Raw genomic sequence first — 23,958 nt, forward strand, 5'->3', positions numbered from 1 at the left:
ACTGTTTATAATAATTGAGTCAAGATTGATGCGAAGCTAATATTAAACATGATGTTGATCTGCCTAGTTAAGAGAATCTACAACTACTGCATTGTCCAAATTTTGTATTTATCAAAGCAATCAACAAACTTCTAATGCACTTCATTCAATATCACTCAGCATCGATCGAAAAAATCTCTATAAAACGTGCGCGACATCTTGTCATTGTGTCAAAAATTTCTAAATCGTTTTGATCAAAACATGTTAAATTTTAGTTATTTAGTGAGGCTCATGTACTCTGTTCGGGTTTAACCCATAAACCGCCAAAGCCCATCTAGGTGGTTACAAACGCTGTATTAGAACAAAGAAACACCAAGAGCCAGTTTACCTCGTTAACATCTGCGCGCAGCTGAAACTAGAAGAGACAAGACAAAACCCGCCACTTCTCCTCCTTCTCTCTTCTGTACTTCTCTCTCTTGTTGGCTTCTCTCCTCTCTCAACTCCCAACCAGGTAACACACACACTCTCTCTCTCTCTCTCTCTCTCTCTCTCTCTCTCCCTCTCCCTCTGATTCTAATTTTACTCTCTCTCTTTTACCCAAAATCAAAATCCATGATTTCTTGCCCTACCTTCTGATTCAAAACCCAAAACCCCAAAAAGCAGCGACCTTGAAAAAAAGAAAAAAAAAAGCAGCGACCTTTGAAACTAAAAATCAAATCTTTGTTCTGTGGTTGAAACAGGGAGGTGCTATGGACACCGGCGGCAACTCGCTGGCGTCGGGTCCCGACGGCGTGAAGCGCAAAGTGAGCTACTTCTACGACCCGGAAGTGGGAAATTACTATTATGGGCAGGGCCATCCGATGAAGCCCCACCGCATCAGAATGACCCACGCCCTTTTAGCCCATTACGGTCTTCTCCAGCACATGCAGGTCCTCAAACCCTACCCGGCCCGGGACCGGGACCTCTGCCGCTTCCACGCCGACGACTACGTGGCGTTTCTCCGGAGCATTACCCCCGAAACGCAGCAGGACCAGCTGAGGCAGCTCAAGAGGTTCAATGTGGGAGAGGATTGCCCTGTGTTTGATGGGTTGTACTCGTTTTGTCAGACTTATGCCGGTGGGTCTGTTGGTGGGGCTGTCAAGCTGAATCATGGGATTTGCGACATTTCGATTAATTGGGCTGGGGGGTTGCACCATGCTAAGAAGTGTGAAGCTTCTGGGTTTTGTTATGTCAATGACATTGTGCTCGCAATCTTGGAGCTGCTTAAACAACACGAGGTTCGTCTTTGTTTGTCGAAATTGCATAGCTTTCGGATTTGATGTGGAATTGAAAATGTGTGTTGTTTTTTATTTTGCGTAATCGTGTTCATGTGGATTGAAGTGTGTTGATGTGTTTGAAACAGAGAGTTTTGTATGTGGACATTGATATCCACCACGGGGACGGTGTTGAGGAGGCGTTTTACACTACAGACAGGGTCATGACGGTTTCGTTTCATAAATTTGGAGACTATTTTCCAGGGACGGGGGACATTCGCGATATTGGGTACGGGAAAGGGAAGTATTACTCCCTCAATGTTCCGTTAGATGATGGAATTGATGATGAGAGCTACCATTACTTGTTCAAACCCCTCATTGGGAAGGTTATGGAGATATTTAGGCCTGGTGCTGTTGTTCTACAGTGTGGTGCTGATTCCTTATCTGGGGATAGGCTTGGTTGCTTTAATCTTTCCATCAAGGGTCATGCTGAATGTGTTAGATACATGAGATCCTTCAATGTCCCGCTTTTGCTTCTAGGCGGTGGCGGGTATACCATTCGCAATGTTGCTCGTTGCTGGTGCTACGAGGTATACTTGTTGTTTCATTTTATCTATGGCGTTTCAGTTGTGATCATTTATGTTGGAACACATAACATGGTTATATCATATGAGCTACAATATCTTGCCATAGAGTATGTTATGTTGCCATAGTATTAATGAGGACTGCATACTCATAATTGAATTCAGTTGATCAAGGGTTGTGATTGCACTTTAACTTGTTGCTGTTGGTTGGTTATCCATCATTGCTGCTTATCATACTCGGCACAATGTGTTAATTTGTTCAGTCTTGAGTCGTGACTAACAATAACATTTTAATGTTTTTTATGTAAAACAGACTGGTGTTGCACTTGGAGCAGAAATTGAGGACAAAATGCCACAGCATGAGTATTATGAGTATTTTGGTCCAGACTATACTCTTCATGTTGCCCCTAGTAATATGGAAAACAAGAATTCTCATCAGTTACTGGAAGAAATACGATCGAAACTTCTTGAAAATCTCTCCAGGCTTCAGCATGCACCTAGTGTCCAATTTCATGAAAGGCCTCCTGAAAATGAGCTTCCAGAGGTATGTCTTTGCAAGATTATGTCTTGTGTGATGGTTGGTTTGACTCATCATATCAAGATACTGTTCTTTGTTCTCATTTTACTGAAGAAGTCCTTGATCACTTCTGCCTAGTTTCTAAATAAGTAGCCTTTAGCAAGCATTGTCAAGCCCTGGTATAGCTGATTGAGTGCCAAAAAGAGAAATTAAAATGACGGAAGGAGCTGCAAGTGGTGTTGACTCCAAAGAAAAATTTCTTCCTTAGACGACTCAAATTTTATTTTCCTTTTATTGCCTATCAGCATGATATTATAAATGTTCCTGTTTTCCCTTTTCCTGAATGATGATATTTCTTGTTGCTTAACTCCTGAAATACTTGAAAACTATAGGCTCTTTTTGAATATAGTGGTGTAAAGTGGAGAAGTTTGTATCTAAAATGCTATGAAGCTCCCATTTTTGTGACTATTATTTAGTATATTTGTAATGAAAGTAGCATGCTAGTTGACATAAATCTAGTGGAGTTGATATGTAGTTATACTTGGAGCTCTTTTCTTGGTACTCAGTATTTTAATTTTTTTTTTTTTAATTTATTAAATTTTTTTAGGAAGATGAGGATCAGGATGACAGAGACGAGAGATGGGATGCCGATTCTGATATGGAGCTTGATGAGTATGTCAACTAGAGATGCCAATTCTCCTAATTTGCTTATGATAGAAATATACTCTCCCAAATTTACTTTCATTATCGCGATTTTGTCTTTGAAATATACTAATTTATTGTTTATATATACAGCAGACCTATTGCAGCAAGAAGAGTAAAGAAAGAGATTGTTGAACCTGAGGTTAAAGATCCGGTATGCTACAATTGATCTCAAGATCTTGATCGGAAATATTACTCTACTGTTCACATTTCATTCATTTAGGATGACCAAAGTAAACCTATTAGATGCACCTTATGTTAAGTAATATGAATCTGGACTAGTCATTTTCAAGCCATCAAGTAATATGTGATGTGGTCTCTTCATATTGTATTTTTCTCCCATATATTATTCCTGTTTCAAATATGACGTTATCTAAAGCCTAATTTGAATTAGTATTGTTTCAAGTTCTGGTAGCTACTGCTTATGCTTATATGTTTATGTTTTCTTCATTGCACATCTTGTGATGTACTCATTTTTTATTATTATGCTACATTTAAATCCAATTATGCGTGGTTTACAATCCTTATGTATCACAAGTTGACAACATTTGGACATCCTTTCTGCATTTATATTGAATGCTGCTGATTTTGGTAGGATTCAAAACATTGAACCATGTTGATCCCATTTTTCATGTTCACTTGTCTCAGCAATTTCTAATTATGGTTTACATGGCCTTATTTCAGAAAGGAGCTGTAGAGAATTCTAGAGGCTATGATGCAGGACTGGATGAAATTACAACAAGCGCAAAGGTTAGTTAATTGAATTAGCAAACAGATATAATCAGGATTCAGTTGATATGAAACTGATATGACACTGCTCATTGTTGGCATTGATGTCTGCAGGCTTTGGATATGGGCTCTGGGTCTATGGAGGAACCAAGTGTAAAAGTTGAACAAGAGTCTCTGAATAAGCCTGCAGATCAGATGTAACCCTTATCATAAGGAAACTTTTTAGTTTTATTTTGGCCTTAACTCTTGATTGATTTGTGAAGTTGGTAATTTATTGTTCAGTAGCATTTCTTGTATTTCCAAGCACTCTACAATTGCTATTTGGGTATGTATTGGAAATAAAGTTGTATCCAATCCACCCTCTCTAGAGTGCTTGGAATGATTGAAGTCGAATAGGAAAGGCAAGAAGCTGTAAGTTTACCACTGTTGTACTCAAACAGTTCATTTCAAGAAATGTCATTTTCTGTTAGTAGTTTATGCATCATTTGGCTCACTCCTAATATTCTGTTAAGTATTTAGAATGAGAAGAATGTCCATTGAGGATATACAATCCCATTATCATCAGGCAAACAGATTTGACCTATTAATCCCGTATGTCAACAGTTCTGGTGGAATGGACTGGATACCAATATCAGAATTTGTACAAAGTAGAAACACAACTTGCAAGCAACTAAAGACTTCTATATCCTTTTGGTGCCTAATTTGTATCTTTACTCATCAAGGAGATGAATCTTCCTGTATGTGCAATCACACAAATACAGTGCGGTAAGAGTCTGTATGAGGTTCATTTCTGTTGTGGCCTAATTACAAAGCAAAATGTTAAAAGGAACCCAATTGGTTATTCCAATGACTTTGTATACGTTGTCATGAATCTTTACTCTTCCTCAGTTGCATGTACATTTGGTAGTTGGTGTAGATTCCAGACTTCGATTGCGTTTGAGCAATTGAAAGCCAAATGAAAGACGTGTGGGCTGAGGTGCTCTGAAGCAGCAACCAGGTGGACGCCTGAATTGTACGTTCCATGGTAGGTTGAGACAGTATTATCAAAAGTGTGAAAAAACTGTGATGAGTATTCTGATTTATCTACACAAAATATGCCATCTAGTGTTGATGACTAGCAGAGGGATTCTCTGGTTGCTAGAGCCCTGCACCAAAACAATTAGTCAGTCGATATGAAGAAAATCTTGTGTCAAAAGTTATAATCCTGAACTGTGCTTTTCTACTCTCATCTTTTAAAAAACAGAAGGCAAAAGCAAGGCTGTAAAAGCATGGTGAAAGGTTTTTACCTGCAAGTTAGGCTTATACACTCTCTGTCTAAAAGGCCAACTAGGTGCCCTCTCTGATCCTGAGAATGCTCTGTAACAACTGGAATTTGATTCACTTCGTATCTATTCATGATATTTTGAGCAGAAAATAGATCCATACTGGGTGTAGCAGTCCATGGTACTTTGCATACTTCCCCATCAGAAGAACACATTTCACATACTATAAGTTCCTGCAGTAGGTGGCCAGTTAGTCACGCTGATTAAGTTACAAGTTAAAACATTGCAAAGTATTTGTACTAGCACTAGCTTTCTAAACTTTGACCTATTTGGTGGCTCAACATGATCCCAACACAAAATTGTAGATAAAAGAATTCTCTGATTATGCATGAGGTTTCCAAGCACATTGCTAAAATAATTAATTATATACCACAGGTCCTTCAATCTTGCTACCATTTGAAATGGCCTAATAGGTTTTCTATCTCAATAACTCAACATCAATATTTTTCATTTCATCACATCTTTTCTCTGATATGCTGAGTGTCATTTCCCAGGGACATTGTCCTGTCCTTGCTTTCTACCAAAACCAGTATGGCAAGGAATGTAGCTATCAGAAAGGAAAATGAGTTGATATATAATAGTAAGTAGCTATTACCTTGGGTTGTTGTCTTCTTGATTTTGCGTATTTATTGCTGAACTTTTGAATGTCTTCCAGTGTCAGTAAACCAATTAGAATCTGATCACTATCAACAATCATGGCACAGGGCTGCTTTTCTGCAAGCATTAAAGCCACTGCTTCTGTAAGCAACGTGTTCATCAAAACAGTCACGTATCTTGTTCTCATGGCTTCTGAAACGAGTATTCTCTTTTCTAACTTTTCCGTATCAATATCAAAATCATCTATGCAGAGTGAGCTTTCCATTTCACAAAGGTCACTCATGTTAGATGCACTTTCGGTGAAGGCTTTTCTAGAAGATAGCCCACTCACACTAGGGAAACGTACTTCAGGTTGTTGAATGGCACTAGTTTTTCCCTGTAACAGTGTTTTACTCTTTGAGGCATCTTTTCTTCTTGTCTGTCCAGATGTAACCCATGAAGATAACCCTACAGCTCCAAGCAGTGGTAGAACAATTCGATAATCTTGTGTCAATTCAAAAAGCAGCAGCACTGCCGTAAGAGGTACCTGGCACACTCCTGCAAGAGTAGCAGCCATTCCAACCTGTAAATGGAAGCTCTCCAGCGGTCAAAATCTCTAACTTTGTGAACCCATAACAATGTCAAATTGAAGCAGAGAAATGCAAAAAGATAACTATATTTGTACAGCAATGTTTAGGGGTTTCAATTCTTGACATGGCAAGTTTTATCAAGTGCAATCCAGATCAGCTGTCAAAGTATGATTCTAAATTTTTAGAGTCAACTAGGACAGCTCACTTCTTCTCTAATCAAAACACAGAAAGCACAAAATCACAAGGTATTGTCCCTGAAGATAATGGCTAATATTATCGGTTGCTAGATAACTACAAAATGCGAATTCCTTCTAATTCAAATGTGATTTGTTCTGAGGTGTATCAAAACAGAAATGCACCTAGAAAACAAACACCAGATATAAAAGTTCCTCATAAGTCTGAAGGCAAACTATATTCTAGATATAAAAATGAAATAAAAAAATACCAGTCCATATGCTTGTGGTGATGCTACTTCCAAGTAGGAGAGGTGAAGTATGGGATTGGACTGAGCAACTGCGGAGCCAATGAATTTCCCATATGCCATTCCTGTTGCTGCACCAATGAAGAGTGATGGAGCATAGTAGCCTCCAACTAACCCAGAGGCGCGGCACAAAGAGGTTGCACCTATCTTAACCACTACCAGCTGAACCAGGAGATCAGCTGAGAGGCCTTTCACAAATGGTTGAGATTCTAGCAAAATGTCAACATTCTCAAATCCCCAATAAAGGATTTCAGGATATGCCAATGCTATAAGCCCGACTGCTAAGCCTCCTAGTATAGGAAACGAACTTCTTGGCAGGGCAGTGGCCTTCTGAAGGTTGTCAACGAATAACAACATGTATGATGTGCACTTGGAAAACGTTAACGAAACCAAGCCACATAAAATTCCCAGAAGTAGATACAGTGGTAGCTCTGAAAATGAGTTGAATATGTCTCATTGTTAAAACCGCACCTTTATAATAATAACTTCAACATCTACCTAAGATATACTAAAGGCATGCCTGAAAACATTCATCCCACTACAGTGAATAATCTAGTGTTGTAAAGATACTAAAGAAATCAAAAGTGAAATTTCATTTGGAATGTGCAAATTTGACCAAATAATGGTGCTGAAAACTATATGTGGTAAAGGCAAATCACATCACTAGGAAACAAGTAAAACAAGTCCTATATGTAGTGATGCACATTTCATGGAGGAAATAATCTAAACTGAAAGGACTGGTGTATGTTCACTGGATTTCACAGATACTCATATATGTATCATCTTCAAGACATGATCAGATAAGTGAGAGTGTACCACTAGGTGAGCGGAAGTCATAGCCTGGGACCTTGAATGCTGGTTCAGAACCAAGACCAACTTGTGTAACAACAGAAGCTATCACTGCACTGAGAATGACCATAGAAGTGGTATTTGTAAGTGAAACAGATGAAGAAGAAGAATCCGCTGGTGATGGCCATAGGACAGACTCTACCGCAAAGAAGCATCCCGAAACAGCAGCATTGAATCCTGACAAATAAGAACAAGAACGTTACATAACAACAACCAGAAATTGAAAATGGACAGCATACATAATTACCAATACAAGTTTACTAACCAGAAGCAATTCCAGCAGCTGATCCAGCAGCCACAAGAGAGAGCTTTCTCTGCGAACTTCTATCAAACACAGAACCTACACCTCTGGCAATGGAGGTCCCAATCTCAACACTAGGCCCTTCCGGACCTAAAGAATTCCCAGTTCCCAGAGTGACACAAGCAGCAACAGCCTTAAGAAATGGACGTGACGCAGCCTTCAAGCTATCAAAAACCGAAACGGGCATTCCCATTTTCACCAATACATTCTCTTCTTCTTCATTCTCTTCTCCTTGTTCATCATCCAATGCACCTCTAAGCACATTCAAAATGGCCACAATCAAACCCCCGGAAGCCGGAACCAAAATCACTCGCTGCCACATATCAGTAATGGGCTCCTCTCTCAGCCATGAAGCTCCTCTTTGAGGTATCCCATCCCAAAACACCTCTCTTATCTCATGCACCTTAATGACCATTCATACTAAAATCTCAGATAAAGCTCAAAACTTTGCAAAGCAAGCAAGCAAGTGAACACACAAAACAAAAAAGGGTAGTTGGGCAAAGCTTAAACAGTTAAACGTACTGAGTAGTTGAAGAGAACGACACCGAGGCCGGTGAGGAGACCAACCAAGCTGGATGATAGTACTATTGTCCAGTTCCCATTGCCACGGCCTTGGGAAATGTCCTCATCTTCTTCTTCTTCTTCTTCATTGTTTGGTTCGTTGTCTTCTTGTACTTGTTGGGTTTGTTGATTTTGAGGGAGGGAGAACAGAGGTCTGAGACTTAGAACTCTACTTCTACTTCTAGTGTTTGTTGCTGTAAACCCAACACCAGCAGTTCTGTCGTTGGTAGTGATTTTGGGTTGTGATAATGGAGAGAATAGTAGTGGAGTGTTTGTTGAGAATGGTGGTGGAAATGGAGGGGAGGAGGGTAGACGACACAAATGACGGTTAAAGCGGGTGTTGGGGAACCGCCATTTACAGTGGAGACCGCCCATTGGGTGCACCAGTCCCGGAGCTAGCTATTCAGCCAAGCACAATAACTAATGGATAAATGTCTCATAAATTTAAATAATAAATCAAATAAATTCGGTTCTTGTTACCAAAATAAGTTGAACAGTAATTTGGGAACAAACAAGGGGAAACTAGAATAGCTTTTGAGGGTGTGAAAAGCCAAGTTTGGTGTTTGGATTTCTCCTCGCATGGATTTTTGTTTGTTTGATTGCTTGTAATCGAAAATAAGAACGAGTTAGAGTCCATTTGAGTTTTTGATAACCACTCCCTCTCGTAGAGTTTGTTTTCCTGCGAAATCTTAAGAAGAGTGTTAAAGGTTAACGTCTAAGACAAAAGTACACAGTTCTAAGGTAGATGAGATTCTTATGATGGAATTGTCACTAACAACAATAAGAGCCACTTAAAAGCTAATGCATAGTTATTTAGTCTAGTTTTTATGCAGCAAAGGAAAAAAATTAAATTATAAAATGGAAAGTTTGTTGAAAGATGTCGACATAATGTGTGCCTCTACAAACTAGGGTTTAGAGTTGTAATAGGAAAGTGTTCTAGGTATTCAATTGTATTCGGATTCTATTACCTATTGTGTACCTTGTAACTCCTTATATAAAGGACTCCTATTATCAATAATAAACACAATTACAATTCTCCTACAACACGTTATCAGCACGAGTTCTAACCCTAGCCCAAAGAAAAAAAAGAAAAAAAAAACCCTAAAACTCACCACCACAAAAACCTGCCGCAGCCTTCAACCCGAGCTGCACACCGCAGCCTCCTGCTGAACCTGCAGCCCTCCCCTGCAACCTCCTGCCGAAAGCTCCCCTGCACCTTCCTGCTGCACGACCTGCAGCACCTCCGCAAAGCCCTGCAGCCCTGCAATCCGCACGCACACCCTGCTGCACAACCGCGCGCACGCCCCCGCGTCCCTGCTCCCTTCTGCTTGCTGCCCTGTACGCTGCTACTGCTGCGAGCCCTGCAACCCGTGCTGCATCCTCCTGCTGCTGCCCCGTACGCGCCCCGCGCTCCCTGCCATGCTCGCGCACCCTAGCGACCAGCGCCGAAGCCTCCGCAGCCCTGCAGCCTGCCTTCCTGCACTGCTGCTGCTTGAGCCCGTGCACATCCATCTGCAGCTCGAAGCCTCCGCAGCCCAGAAAACAGAAGGAAGAAAAAGAGGAAGGAGTGGGCCCCGAAGAAGAAAAGAAGAAAAGAAAAAAAAAGAGAAAAAAGAAAAGAAAAAAAGGGAGAAGGGCAGCCCACCAACTGCCAATTTCTGACCAGATTCCGGCAATCCTAATTTAGCTACACGCCTACATCAACACGCGCGTGTATAAAGAATCGTGAAGCAAAGCTTCAAATTACCAAGTAAGTTTTTATGATTAAAGTTCATGCTTTCTTGTATTTTAAATTCCTTTTATTTCCTACAAAATTTTGGAATATATGAATATATGAACATGTGTGGTTTTGAGTATTTAACAAAGTGGAATTGTGGGGATTCATGTTTAACGAACTAAGAGTGTTTGTATGAACTAAGAGTGTTCATAATTAAACGAACTAAGAGCGTTCGTATGAACTAAGAGTGTTCATAATGTTTGGACTATGAGCGTCCACAAGCATCAAATTGTGACCATATTAAAACATTATTATTTGGTCTAATCCAAAAGAGATTCTTGGAAATTGATTTCTTAGTAGCATAGCTCGGAAATCTTATTATTTTAGTTTTCGTGGAAGTTTAACTCCGAAACTAATATATCTTCTCTTCTTATTTTCAGGATGTCGAATGAACCTAGACTCGACTTTTCCATGCTTGACTCAACAGGCTCGGATTAGCACATTTGGGTAACCGATGTTGAGAACCATCTCACTTCAAAGTGAATATTACCCATAATCCAGGCACCTAATCCTGATATTGTGTTCTTGAGAACACCTGCAAAGCATGCTCAAGCAGTTATCTTGATGCGATGCCATATGGACAAGGCACTCAGATTGGAGTATATGTCGATTAAGGATGCAAGAGAGCTATGGGTAGCGCTAGAAGAGCGCTTTGGCAATGTCCAATATTCCCTCCTCCCTGACTTGAAGGTTCAATGGAACAATCTGTGCTTTACTGATTTCAAGTCTGTTGCTGAATATAATTCAGAAACTCTTCGCATACACTCCATGTTGAGGTTTTGTGGACAACCTGTCATAGAGCAAGAGCTAATTGAGAAAACTCTCTCCACCTCTTGTAGCTGATAAACATGATAACATACTCATGAGGAATTATAATTCAAGGCCCATTGGAACTAAGAGCGTTCATGAGGCAAATTATAATGCACCCAAAGGAGGGCGCAAGGAGCGGTACCCTAAGAATGAGGGACATGAGGGACGTATGGGCCCATATCACCGCCCTAACCAGGAAGGAAACCGCAAGTTTGGTGTGGATACAAGTGGTGGTAATGCCACACGTGGGAGAGGGGGTCGTGGTATCCCTAGCAGTAATCATGGCGCCATGGGTCGTGGTGGTGGCATCAACCCTCCTAGGGAACGCCCGCAACGTGCACAACGTGCACCTCAATTAAAGGGAGGCAACCACAATGATGTGTGTCATTGATGTGGATCAATTGAGCATTGGTTTAAGCAATGCAAGGCAAGCGAGCAACTAGCAGCAAGATACAGGGCATACAGGGACCTGAGGGAGCAAGAAGTGTACCTTGCAGAAGAAAAAGAAGAAGATAGTGGAGATGTCAATCTCACCATAGAGAACTTCAAAGCTGAAAATGAAGTGCACAAGGATGCAGCAGACTTTGATTAGATTAGTCCTTTTATTTTTCCAAGAACTTTTGTAATGGCAATATGCCTTAGTCAATAAATGACAATTGTATTAACTCTTTCTTATGTGGTGGACCCAATAAAATATGATGTCTAGGAAAGTCATTGAGATTATTGGTACTTAAGAGAGCCTCGCTCCACTAACATCTCTCTCTACTTTCCGGGTCATATTTGATTGGAGTTACCAAACGGATAGAGTGACTACAATGTGTCTTAGTTTGATTTTATTTTGGATTAGATTTTGGAAACTTTGATGTAATCATTGGCTATTAATAAAGTGTCAATTCTTTTACTTGATGTCTTAGACATACCTTAATTTCAAACTTTATTATATAAGAGCCAATTGTTTTCATGTGGAAACACATTATGAGAATGGACAGAGTTCCTTTGCATCACCTCTAATGACTACGGACATAAACGAGTATTAGAGAAACTTATGTGTCGCTCTAGTGGGTTGTATGCAACCACTATTCGAGTTATTGAATCTAACTATGTCATGAGAGACGACTTATATAGGCTTTGGCATGATGATCCGTGTATTAAAGACTTTACACGGACATCTGTTTTCAGAACGAAGAAAAGTAAGAACCAAGAATTGGTTCAAGGAGCTGCACATGCGCCTCATGGCGCCATGATTGTGCAAAGACCTGCCACACATGGCCTGCACCGCCTACCCCCTGCGGCAAATACATGGCATTGACGCCATAAACCCTTATTCAACTCCTCTCCCTACTTCTCAAGTCCATTGTGACATTGTGGCTTAACCAAAACCTTCATTGGTTGATTATAAGGCCCATGTTTCGTTCTGTAAAGTCTGTTATTCAGGATTGAAACCATCCTATGCAAAGGAGATTGAGGAAATAATTCCATTCTCACAAAGAATCTAAGGGAATTCTGTGGATTTGATCAACCAACTTGCGGACCGTATAGATGTTTTATGGTGTTGGTTGATACGCAAACACGCTGGTCACGTGTTGTGTCATTATCCACTCATAATGCTGCTTATACTACACTCCTAGCACATAACATATGGCTACAGGCTCACTACCCAGATCATCCCATTCAGTCAATTTGACTTGATAATGCTAGAGAGTTTACATCAAAAATTTTCGATGACTATTGCATATCATTGGGTATTGATATCAAGTATCATATTTCCATGTACACACCCAATTGGTCTGGCGGAAAAGCCACCATTAAAAGACTATGATGGTAGCCCGACTTTGGTAATGCACACCAATATTTCCGCTTGGGTTATGCAATATAGCATGCAGCGCGCTATGCTCATTCGTCTACAACTCATAGCATCCACTCAACTTTTATTTGCGTTACAGCTAGTGATTGGGTTCGAGTCTAAATATCTCGTACTTATGCATATTTGAGTGCGCGGTTTATGTGCCAATTGCGCCGCCACAGCGCATCAACATGAGTCATTGCAATGAATGCATATATATATTTGTGTTGGCCATAGGCCTCCAACTATAAGTCTGCTACGTAAAACCCTTGACAGGCGATCTCTATTTCGCTGGATTTGTGAATTGTCACTTTAATGAGACAGTATTCCCGTCATTAGGGGGAGATTAGAACGTCAATGTTCAACAGGAACGACAGGAATTGTCGTGGTCTGTCCCCACTATGTCTCATCTTGATCCTCTAAAAGTGACGAGATCACATATACCGGCTGCAAACATGCCTGCAAGGATTGATGTCCCCACAAGAGGACATGGTGCCACCCAGAGAAGATGGATACGGCAACATCACCATGGATGGTGGTATGGTGACGTCACAAAGGTGGCATAATGGCGTCATAGGCCATGGGTTTTGCTAGAGAGTGTAGGAGACCCATAGGTTCGATGGATTCTCGCCCTAAGAAGAGAGCGAGTTTGGCACAACTTGATCCATTGATCATTGATACTCAAAATCCGTCTCATGAGAATATTTTGGATTGTGGTTATGTCCAAGAGGCATAGTTGGGGGACGCCTCAATGTTAGAACCAATTCCTGAGAATATAGAGATCTCTACGAACTACACTAGTGTACATGAGGACGTGGAATTGTTGAGACCAATGACATCAAACCTTACTCCGTTGGAGAATGCTAACGTAGAGAAAATTGGCCTAAATGGAAAAATGTGATCCAGGTTGAATTGGATTCATTAACAAAGAGGAAGGATTTCGGGCTTGAGATGCCAACACCTCCTAATATAAAACCTGTTGACATTAATAGGTCTTCGTTAGATAGCAGGATGAGAAAAAGATATGGTAATTTCGCCTTATAGCGTAAGGTTTCTTACTACGCCCTGTAATGGACTACAAGAAGACATATTCTCTTGTAATGGATGTCATTGCACTCCACTACCTTGTCAGTTTGGAAGTTTCCAAATAACTGAACATGCAGCTTACGAATGTGGTCACTACGTATCTCTATGGGGATCTAGATACGGAATATAATGAAGGTTCTTGTGGACTTCATTTACCTAAGTCAAGTGGCACTAGACCACGGAGCGTATTTGCAACGAGGTTGAAATGCTCACTAAAATGATTACTTGATTAGGAAGGGATATGATGAACTATGCCCACGCGTTTCCATGACAAGTTCCGGATTTGCAATTGTTGCGGTTTATGTTGATAAACATAATTGGAACCCTTGAGAGTTAAGGGAAACCGCTGAACATCTGAAATCCTAGTTTGAGAGGAAGGACCTTGGGAGAACACGGTTTTGTCTAGATTCAGAACTTGTATACCGTGTCAATAGATGCTTAGGCATTTTTGATAAAGTTAAAGATGCACCATGGTCGTCCGTAGTCTTGGCCCTAAAAGGGATCCGTTTCGTCCCAAGGATGATGACGAAGACGTGTTAATAGCAGAAGTGCTTACTTATGTACAATAGGCGCATTATTGTACTTAGCACAATACAAAACCGGACACCTCAATTATTATGAACTTGTTGGCTAGATATAGCCCCGCGCCAACGCAACGCCATTAGATTGGTATAAAGACAATCTTTCGATATTGAGAGGTACGATTGATATGAGCTTGTTCTATCCCTACAGAGAGAAAAGAAATGATGGAAGTGTGGGATCGGACCCTACAAGGCAAAATGCCACCTTCCGTGCTCTTCCTCCCCTCCATCAAAATGACAACAAGCACTTCTAAATATTGAAGTGAACCAAATCCGATCAGAGGATAATGTAGCGGACTTATTTACTAAGTCGTTACCAAAATCCACCTTCGAGAAACATGTGAAGAGCATCGGATTGAGAAAGTTATCCGAACTCCCATGATTGTAGCAATCAGGGGGAGATATTGACATCAAGGGGAAGCATGATGTCTACATGTTCGATCTCGAAGAGTGAAGGACGTGTTGTGTTCTTTTTGTCCTTTGACCAGAGTTATTTTTGTCCCACAGGGTTTTTGTTACCTGGCAAGGTTTTTAACGAGGCAACAATCAAAGCGTCATCACCAAGTTTGAGCGGCACAAGGGGGAGTGTTGAAGGATGTCGACATAATGTGTGCCTCTACAAACTAGGGTTTAGAGTTGTAATAGGAAAGTGTTCTAGGTATTCAATTGTATTTGGATTCTATTACCTATTGTGTACCTTGTAACTCCCTATATAAAGGGCTCCTATTATCAATAATAAACACAATTACAATTCCCCTACAATAAAGTTAAATAAAATATCGATAGAGGTCCTAAGTTTGAATTCATTTTTTCTTTTGATAGATAAAAAAAAAAAAAAACCATGATTAACAATGCTATTAGTAAACACATTATGATTAACATACTATAGCTTTACCCCTTACATTTGGTTATATCTTGACAATTTTACAAAAACCTAGTTCTTCATCTACCTAAATAGAGGGTAAAGTGTAAACAAGTTAAGCTAAAGCAGATATTAAGATGAGTAAACTCGGCTCATATGTTTTCTAACGAGTTTGAGTTCAGCTCAAGGTTGAAGTAATTTTTTCATGCTCAAACTCATCTCGGCTTCAGCTTGATTTTTTTTTTTTTTTTCAAGCTTGAGCTTGGCTCGGTTTAGTTCAGCTCTGTTGTGAAAGTGCTTGAGTTAGGTTTGGCTTGACTATGTCTTAAATTTGTCCAAGTAAAATGTCAAAGAACTAGAAAAATACTGATAAAAATAGTTACTAAAAATAATTATTAATAGTAATTAGTATTACATATCCAAAATTAACAGTGGCGCTTGAAGTATTTAAATTTTTAGTGGTCACCAGCTTTACAAACTTAAATACTTAATATATGAGTTCAAGCTCGACTTGGTTTTTTATAGCGCTTAATATTAATCACAAACTCATCTAATTTCTTTTACTAACAGGAGCCAAACGAGTCAAAAACGAACCGAACTCGAACTCTATCAAGCCGATTTACAACCATAATTCCAAAGATAATACACAACGCCTAAAATCATCCAAAGCATAGCGGTAACTCTTATTATAGTGTTGAAACTTAACTCACCTTTTCTTTTTTTTCTTCCCGGATGTATTTGCTTTGTTCATTACCATATTTTTGTCCACCCCAAAACGTGAACAGCATTTTCTCAAATCCTCGAATTGCCATATAACAGCATTATTCCTTGTCCATGTGAATGAGTTTCATGAGCATCTCTTCAGACTTCCAGATTAAGTGGTTGCAGTATCAGGCCAATTCTCCGATTCAGTTCAACGTATAGCTGAGTAAAATATTTGCCAAATCCAAAGGGGGTTGAAATTTGCACACCCCTTTTTACATTCTACACACCTCTTGTGCTGCTTTTACCAAATCACCCCTACACAGCCTATAACTAAAACACACACACTCTCTCCCCCTCCGATCCAAATCTCAGACTCTCTCTCTCCCCCTCCCTCCCTCTCGGTTTCCACTTGGGCAACCCACACTTTAAGCTTTGTACTTGAATTTTCATCATCAAAACGAATGGTGAAGGTCAAATGACAGCAACCTCCCTCTCCGGTCAGTTGAGATTACCGCCAATATTTTTAAGGTGAGAGACAATTTGGTGGATGGGTTTTTGGTGGATAAGTTGCTGGATAAGACAGGGATGAAGGGCACCGGGTAATGGACTGAAGGGGGAGAGGGACTTGAGTGGATTGAAGGAGGAGAACCGAGCCACCAGGCAAATTGATAAACAATGTAATGTCCTTTTTAGGGTTTTCAGCATCCAGAAATAGCAGTTGGCTTATTATCAAATCCGCCGCCATATCATCCACCTGCCCATCATCAAAACTCAATGAAACAAAACCCATAAATTCCATCTTCTAACAATTCAATTCAGCTTCCAACAAATACGAGAGTACAAAAATTCACAACATTTTCCAAAACCCATTTCAATAATTCAAATGAAAATGAAACCTGAGAACCCAAGAAGATGATTCTCTGACGGAGGAGCATGTTGGTTGTATTGAGCTCTTCGAATCTGGGGACGCGTGGAGCTGAAGTAGTAGTAGTAGGCAGCGAACTGAAAATCCCAATTGCTGGACAAGGTGGGTCTTGTAGGCAATGAGGCTTTAACCAGACCGACGCGCTTCCTCCTTGTTGTGCTGCAATCGATGATACTAGAAGCGCTAGTGCTATTAAGACCATTGCTTGACAATGACTAGCTGGGTGTCTTAATATATATAGATTTTTCTTTTGAATTCAATCAAGAAACTAATAATACAAATTAAAGTGAATATATTAAATTTGTTAATTTTACATTAAAGAAGATTGCAATAATTTAGAATTACAATTAATATATTGATTTTTACTAACTTTTGTACAATAGATATTAAATAAGGGTTTATTAGGAATGAAAAATTTAGGTGTTGAGTTAGCAAGATAGAAAAGGAAATAAATCCAACATGGCAGCTGAGTGATAGGACCGCGATTAACAAAAAAATTTATCCAGATTACATTCAAAATAGGTCATGATTTTTGGACCTAAAACTAATTACCTCTTTCTTTTATCTGGGTTTGTCTCTCAAATTGGGAAGGAAGGAGAAATAGGGTGGTTGCCATCATTTGCTTCTTTGATTGCACAAATGAGGTTTTGTTGGGGGGGGGGGGGGGGGGGGGTGTCGTTTTAGAAGAAAAATATTGTAAATTGATAAGAAATATTAAAAAAAAGGCAGAGGGTGTGTACAATGTAAAAAGGGATGTGCAAATTTCAGCTCCCAATCCAAATAAATACTAAATATTTCACATGTCATCAAACATTCAAACGTCAATGGAATCTCATGCTATTCTGCAGTAAAATCTATTGGATTAGGTGGTTGGTTAGGATTTAAAAAGCTTCACATAAGGTCACTTCCTCATTGATTGTGTTTGAAGGTTTTTAGTTTATGTGTTCAGGTATGTGATCCGGTAGAGAGGAACTTGGATCATCTGTAATAAGATATCGATCTTGCTAGGATCTGCTCGACTGTCGCCATGGCCCATGGCTGAAAATGAACCACAACGTAATCCCAAACTTCTAAAGAAAACGATCGATGAAAAATAATAAAATGAAATAGTGAAAGGAATTTAAGGCAATATGCAATGCAAATGCATAATATGGCTGCAAGCATATTCCTGTCTTTCGTATTTGCTGTCTCCCATCTCATCATTCAGCAACCAACATGTTACTCTCATGCACATCCACATGTTTTTTTGAATATTATGATCAATTATGATTTATCTAATTCATGTAAAATGGGAGGTGTTATCATGATTTATATCCAATATATATGAAAAAAAAAAAAATTAAATTCGTCATATAATAATAGGACTGTCTCTCATAAAGACTTTAGAATAATGACTTCATAGGACTTTCAGATAAACTAAATATTAATAAACATTTTAAAATATTTATTTATTTGATAATTGATTTAAAAGTTCTTATTATAAGACTTTTGTCAGAGAGTCGCTTTTGATAATATTACATGTCACATATTTTTATAAGAAAAATAAATTACAAATAAAAACTTCTATAACAACTCCGAACCAAAGAAGTAGAAATTAAAATCTTGCAAAGTCAAATGAAGTAGACCGTTCTCGCAAATATAATGATAAGGGGAGGAGTGTCCGAAATTAGCCAAAACATCCGCAGTAAATTGACTTCACAATGAACATGAGAAAACTTGATATCATCTAATTGGTTAGCCAACCAATCGATGATGTCGTTGGTATAGCATGTCACATTATTCGTTACAAAAACATTATCTATATATTTGGCTTCTTGTTCAATCTTCTCATTAGTACCTTTTCCATTGTATATCAATTTCCAAAACCTAAACTTGTTCTTTACTTCATCACTGTCCCCTTCCAATTTTGATCAAAAGTGAAATGAACGATGAACGTTAGCCTTGAAAAAGGGAAGTAAAGATACTCCATGTGGGGTTTCTACGTGTTCTCCATTGCAAATTTAGTCTTACTACTTTTTCAGTAGTGTGCTGATGATAATTGAATTGAGTTCTTGCTTGAGAAGCAAAAACCTTCTACTCCATTTGTATTTTTATAGTACTCCTAGTATACCCTGCATTTCAGTTCTTTGCTACTTCTAGCATAGATGGATTCCAAAGAGATTCATAGGATGGTATATATGCAATCGTCATCTTCCACTTTTTTCTTATTTATTACTCATAGGCAGGCAGAGAGTATTATCACCGGAATCTGGTAAAAAGTGGTTTCAGACAGTTGAGTGTTAAACAGGTAAAGTACCATAACCAACTGTACAGTGTACTTTAATAAAGTTAAAGGACTTTATCGTAGTCTGGTTCAAATCTGAGAATTTCTTTGGATTCTGGGGATGATATATATTATTGTCTGCAAATCAACATTGGCTCAAAGTAAAACAACAGTAGCGTTCTTTTCCCAAAGAAGAAGATATCCCAAAAAGTCGAAAACAAATATACTGAAGAAAGAAATAACACAAGAATTGATCAACTGTACGAAATAACACAAGAATTAATCAATTGTACTTCTTCTGAATACTGGAATCCATATACAAAATATTTTACAACCATTTAACAGATGGTCCAACCTAAACTTCATTATTAATGAAACGCTTCCTTCTGCCACAATAAATAGACCAAAAAAAAACAAAAAAGAACATTTTCTGTGAATAAATAGAATCTGGTGCTGTAATTAAGGAATGTGTTGGATGAGTCAAAGACGATGGTAACTTTATAAACCTATACTTTAGCCTCACCATTCACTGGGATTTCTGCAATTCCCTCTTTCAGTGGTTTTAAATCTTCTTCTGTGAGAGTGCTTGGGAGGGATGTCTTAGTTTGCTTCTCAGCCTCTACAGCCCAACTGTAAACTATCATGCCGACAACTGCAAGAGCCATTCCCATCAAGTTCTTAAATGTGAGCGCTGAATCAAAGAGTAGCCACCCCAATGTCAAGACACAGACGGTCTTCATGTGGCCTAAAACCTGGAATGACACGGCTGAGAATCTTCCGATGCAGAGGTACTGACTGATGTTGCAGAATACTGCTAGGGAGCATGAGAGTAGTATGAAAGCCTGCATACATTGGGATCAAAAGTTCCATATTAGTTTCATCATAATGTTTAGTTTCCTCATAAACTCAGGAAGCAGATTTAGATCAAATGGGCTGGCAATACAAGCACTTACAAATGCACCAGAAGTCATTTTGTAATCTGTTAAAAGTTTTCCAGTAAGAAAGTAATCAACGAATGGACCAAGAATGAGAAGGGAGATAGCTTGAATTGGAGCTGTCTTGCTGAGCAATTCAAATGAGCCTACTGAGTATTTCTTCTGTAATGAACCAATTGACTGTTCTCCAAAAGAACAAAAAAAATAAAAAAATAAAAAAATCAGATCCACAATATTTCAAGGTAGTTATTAGGCCAACAACATTTGAGAAACAGTACTCACAATTTGTTGTAATGATGTACACAAGATGGCCACACAAGCACAGAGAAAGCCTTTGGCATTAACTTTAACATCGGTGACGGTACATATGCCCACACCTACTACGACCACTGCCACAGCGATCTTGACTTCCCTTGAGAAGTTTTTACCATGGATAATCCACTCCATCACACAGACCACCGGAATCATGCTCAACTTCGATATCTATAGTACAATAATACAAAAAGAATGTCAGAAATCTGAAGAAAATTTTGCCTGAAAGGAAACTGGTTAGGCTAATCGAATCTGATATCCACCTGATAAAACCCGACAGAGTTAAGCATGAGACTCAAGTTCATCCCGGTGATTGAGGCATTGGCTACAAGAGAGAACCAAATAAGTTCCCACAGAGGAACATGTTTTGATGCTGAGTACCCAGATGCATTCGATATGAAACCAACCAATGCAGTAACAGAGAAGTGGAAGCCAGTCAAAGTTGTAGCTGAAAAGAATTAAAATTATAATCAGTTGCAGGAAAACAATTTACCACAGCCGTAATCTTCAATGAGATCATCACATGCATTTGAGTTATAGTTCAAGCCTAACTAATTGAACTCCACCTAATCTATCTAAAATGCTGTCAGATCTACAGGGAATGATGACAAGTCTAAAAAGGGTTGCCAACAGAAGAGAAGCCATGAGTGGAAAAAATAATGGTCCAACCATCCAGTTCACATGGAATATTTCATTGGAATCTAATTGAATTTTGGCCCCTTGTGTCATTGTCTGAGAGAACTAAAAGTCCAAACACAATGAATCAATAAAACAAAAATGGAAAATGTGGTTCATCATCCTCTGGATTGTGCATCTGCAAAACTGCCCTCTTCACCACAATTCAGGTCATGCAATCATATAAAGCTGGTGAAAATGAATTCAGGACAGAACTAAAGAACCCAAAATTCATTGAAAGAAACCCATGAAACGTGATGAGATTTGAACATGAATTATGAATTGACATGTTACTCCAGATCTGAAACTAAGCAAAACTGAAAGAGTTAGATACAATTGAAGAGGAACTGACCAAAGCCAAAAGCAAAGCCAGCAGGGGACATAAGCTGCTTGTTGGCCATGATAATGCCCACGGAGCTCACAATATTCATACCCCACGCTCCCACATCGGAAACTGGAGACTTCTTTTCCTTCTCCATTATCTCAAAAAACCTGATCAACAAAAACCCAAAAACCCAAATCCTCTGTTTCTCTCTCCCTCACTCTGGATCTCCTCCCCTTTTGGGTTTTTCCCAATCTATAAAATAAAGGGAGGTAGAGACAGAGTGCAGGCTATGCAAGCACTCACTCACCTCCGGCAGAGAGAGAGAGAGAGAGAAAGAGAGAGATAGACCCAGCAATGTTTTGAGGTTTAATTTGCATATAAAAACACCCAAAACACAATGTAAAAGACAAAGGAGAAGGCTAGGCTATATGGGCTGGCTTCATATTCCTTTCTTTTGCTTTAGCTGTCTCCCTCAGCAACCTAGCATGTTACCCATATGGGCTCTTCCTCAATCTCACAATTAATAAATCACCACCATAATTATTGCCCATTATTCACATTTCAGTTTTACCTCCACCCCAGCAAAATCACAGTACTCTTGGTAGAACCCTTTTAGTTAAAACCCCAATTCCTCAAAGTCAAAATCACCCCCTAAATTTACCTTTTAAAACCCCATTTGCCCAATTATGCTTTGCATCCTCATTCCTCAACTTTCCTCCTTTCATTTCACCCTTGTCTCCTTCGCCGGTATTCTATAGCGTTTCGGAGTTTGCAATCTTACATGTATGACTCTAGAGTTTCTATACTACTGAATAAAGTAAATTTTTAGAATTTTCTCTCAATTTTTTATCCAAAAGTAAAATTTTATAAAACCTTCAGAGTATTTATAATATTCTGGAGTATTAAAACTCTTGAGCCAAAACAGTTGGATTAACTCGTTGAATGAGGCATATCGCAAATAATTTGCAATTTACGATCTAATAGTTTCTTACATGAGAATTTCAATACTCCGAAACATTGTAAAATTTTACATTTTTATCCAAATGTATTTACAAGAATGTGAAATTTCAACAAAGATGATGAGATCAAAAACAGCGGAGACACTCCAGATTTGGCCTTTACGTGTTCTTGTGATCTGACGCGCTAAATGAAATTATTACTTGGGAGATGCAACCATTCTGTGAGGGACACGAAGCTTGAATAGAAAGCTGTAATGGCTGAAAGTGGGAACTCAGAAATAAGAAGCAACCCACGAAGCTTAGAATCATCGAAAAGTCTTCAACTTTGACTCGAGAATTGACCCTTTGAACCCGGAAACATTTTCTGAGAAGCCGACTCCAAAGTCCCAAACTATTAGGCAGCTTTGCAATTGATAATTCCCGTGCCCATCAATCTTGAATCCTATTCATATTTTTGTTTTTCGGTTTGACCTGCCATTAATTTTTTAAGGCCTAGTTCCTACGTACAAAGAGAGGACATGTAGCCTTAGATTAAGGGCAAACAGAAAGTATGATCTAAACTACAAGTAATATGCATTACGTGTTTTCATCGTTTGGTCAACAAATGATAGATATCATATTGCAATGTATAACAGACTGCCTTTTCAATCATGTTGCATAAGTTTGTAACTTTGAATTTCTCGATGCTCTAGTAATAGAAAAAAGTGATGTACGGAAAATTTGGTATATGTTAAAATGCTGACTGAGTAATTTACTAACATTATTCTTTTTACCGTCGCGAAAGTTCCCAAACTCTGAAACCCCCAAAAGAAACTAAGTACATTTTAGACATCAAAATTTATATTACATGGTAGTGGATTGAGTTCAGCTGAAGGGCAGATCTCATGTGACTATTAAACCAATGGTAAGATCCCAAGTGTTGTTAACCTGTATTGGTGCAGGTTGTTAATCAATTTAGGAGACAATTAGATATCAATAAGATGGAGGTTAGCTTTGGGTTTAGTTTTGAAGTTAGCCCCTCTCCTAAATCAAACCAAACAGAAAGAAGAAAGAACTGTGCTAATAATTCTCCAAAGCCCATCCTCATTTCTACTTTTTATAAAATGCTTAATATCTCAAAGAGATGTTAGAATATACCAAAAGCATATTCTGAGACCTATATACAGTTGGTTGGATTGGAGCGTTTGTTTACCATAACAATCGACTTTTACCTATCGACAAAAAAGTTACCATATCAATCCACAATTACCTATCGACAAAAAAGAAAAGAAAAAAAAAATTAAAACTTGATAACGTTTCCAGCAGACAAGATAGCAAAAAGAACAAACAATCTCATATCGGTCTTTTCTGTCTTCTATCAATCATTAGAAGTTTTTGGATTTGATCAAACTCATCGAGCTCAGTGAACTACCGTTTCAATCATTTAGAAAAGTGAATCACTGTCCGTTTTTTGAAT

At 38.9% G+C, this 23,958-nt stretch overlaps 3 protein-coding genes across 4 annotated transcripts; 1 reads left to right on the plus strand and 2 right to left on the minus strand.

The window, feature by feature from the left end:
- Positions 1-326: 326 nt before the first annotated feature.
- LOC112170209 (histone deacetylase 19) lies at positions 327-4,248 on the plus strand. 2 transcript variants are annotated; one of them, XM_024307409.2, is made up of 8 exons: positions 327-490; positions 720-1,256; positions 1,382-1,822; positions 2,130-2,360; positions 2,941-3,005; positions 3,129-3,189; positions 3,720-3,785; positions 3,879-4,248. In XM_024307409.2, the coding sequence occupies exons 2-8, from the start codon at positions 729-731 to the stop codon at positions 3,963-3,965; spliced, it is 1,479 nt and encodes a 492-aa protein (XP_024163177.1). In that variant the 5' UTR covers positions 327-490; positions 720-728; the 3' UTR covers positions 3,966-4,248. The 2 variants fall into 2 exon arrangements, with proteins under 2 accessions (XP_024163177.1, XP_024163178.1); XM_024307410.2 differs by having other exon boundaries at positions 3,132-3,189.
- A 187-nt stretch (positions 4,249-4,435) lies between these two features.
- LOC112170207 (chloride channel protein CLC-e) lies at positions 4,436-8,999 on the minus strand. The gene is made up of 7 exons (XM_024307408.2): positions 8,406-8,999; positions 7,848-8,286; positions 7,550-7,759; positions 6,698-7,164; positions 5,682-6,245; positions 5,051-5,259; positions 4,436-4,909 (listed from the first exon to the last, which is right to left on the minus strand). Exons 1-7 carry the CDS (start codon positions 8,817-8,819, stop codon positions 4,879-4,881), a joined length of 2,334 nt encoding a protein of 777 aa, XP_024163176.1. The 5' UTR covers positions 8,820-8,999; the 3' UTR covers positions 4,436-4,878.
- A 10,547-nt stretch (positions 9,000-19,546) lies between these two features.
- LOC112173263 (UDP-rhamnose/UDP-galactose transporter 3) lies at positions 19,547-22,006 on the minus strand. Its single transcript, XM_024310860.2, has 5 exons — positions 21,571-22,006; positions 20,807-20,991; positions 20,514-20,714; positions 20,250-20,411; positions 19,547-20,138 (listed from the first exon to the last, which is right to left on the minus strand). Exons 1-5 carry the CDS (start codon positions 21,695-21,697, stop codon positions 19,803-19,805), a joined length of 1,011 nt encoding a protein of 336 aa, XP_024166628.1. The 5' UTR covers positions 21,698-22,006; the 3' UTR covers positions 19,547-19,802.
- Positions 22,007-23,958: the final 1,952 nt, after the last annotated feature.

Source organism: Rosa chinensis, chromosome 6 (assembly GCF_002994745.2).
Source record: "Rosa chinensis cultivar Old Blush chromosome 6, RchiOBHm-V2, whole genome shotgun sequence".
In the NCBI taxonomy this organism is placed as follows: domain Eukaryota; kingdom Viridiplantae; phylum Streptophyta; class Magnoliopsida; order Rosales; family Rosaceae; genus Rosa; species Rosa chinensis.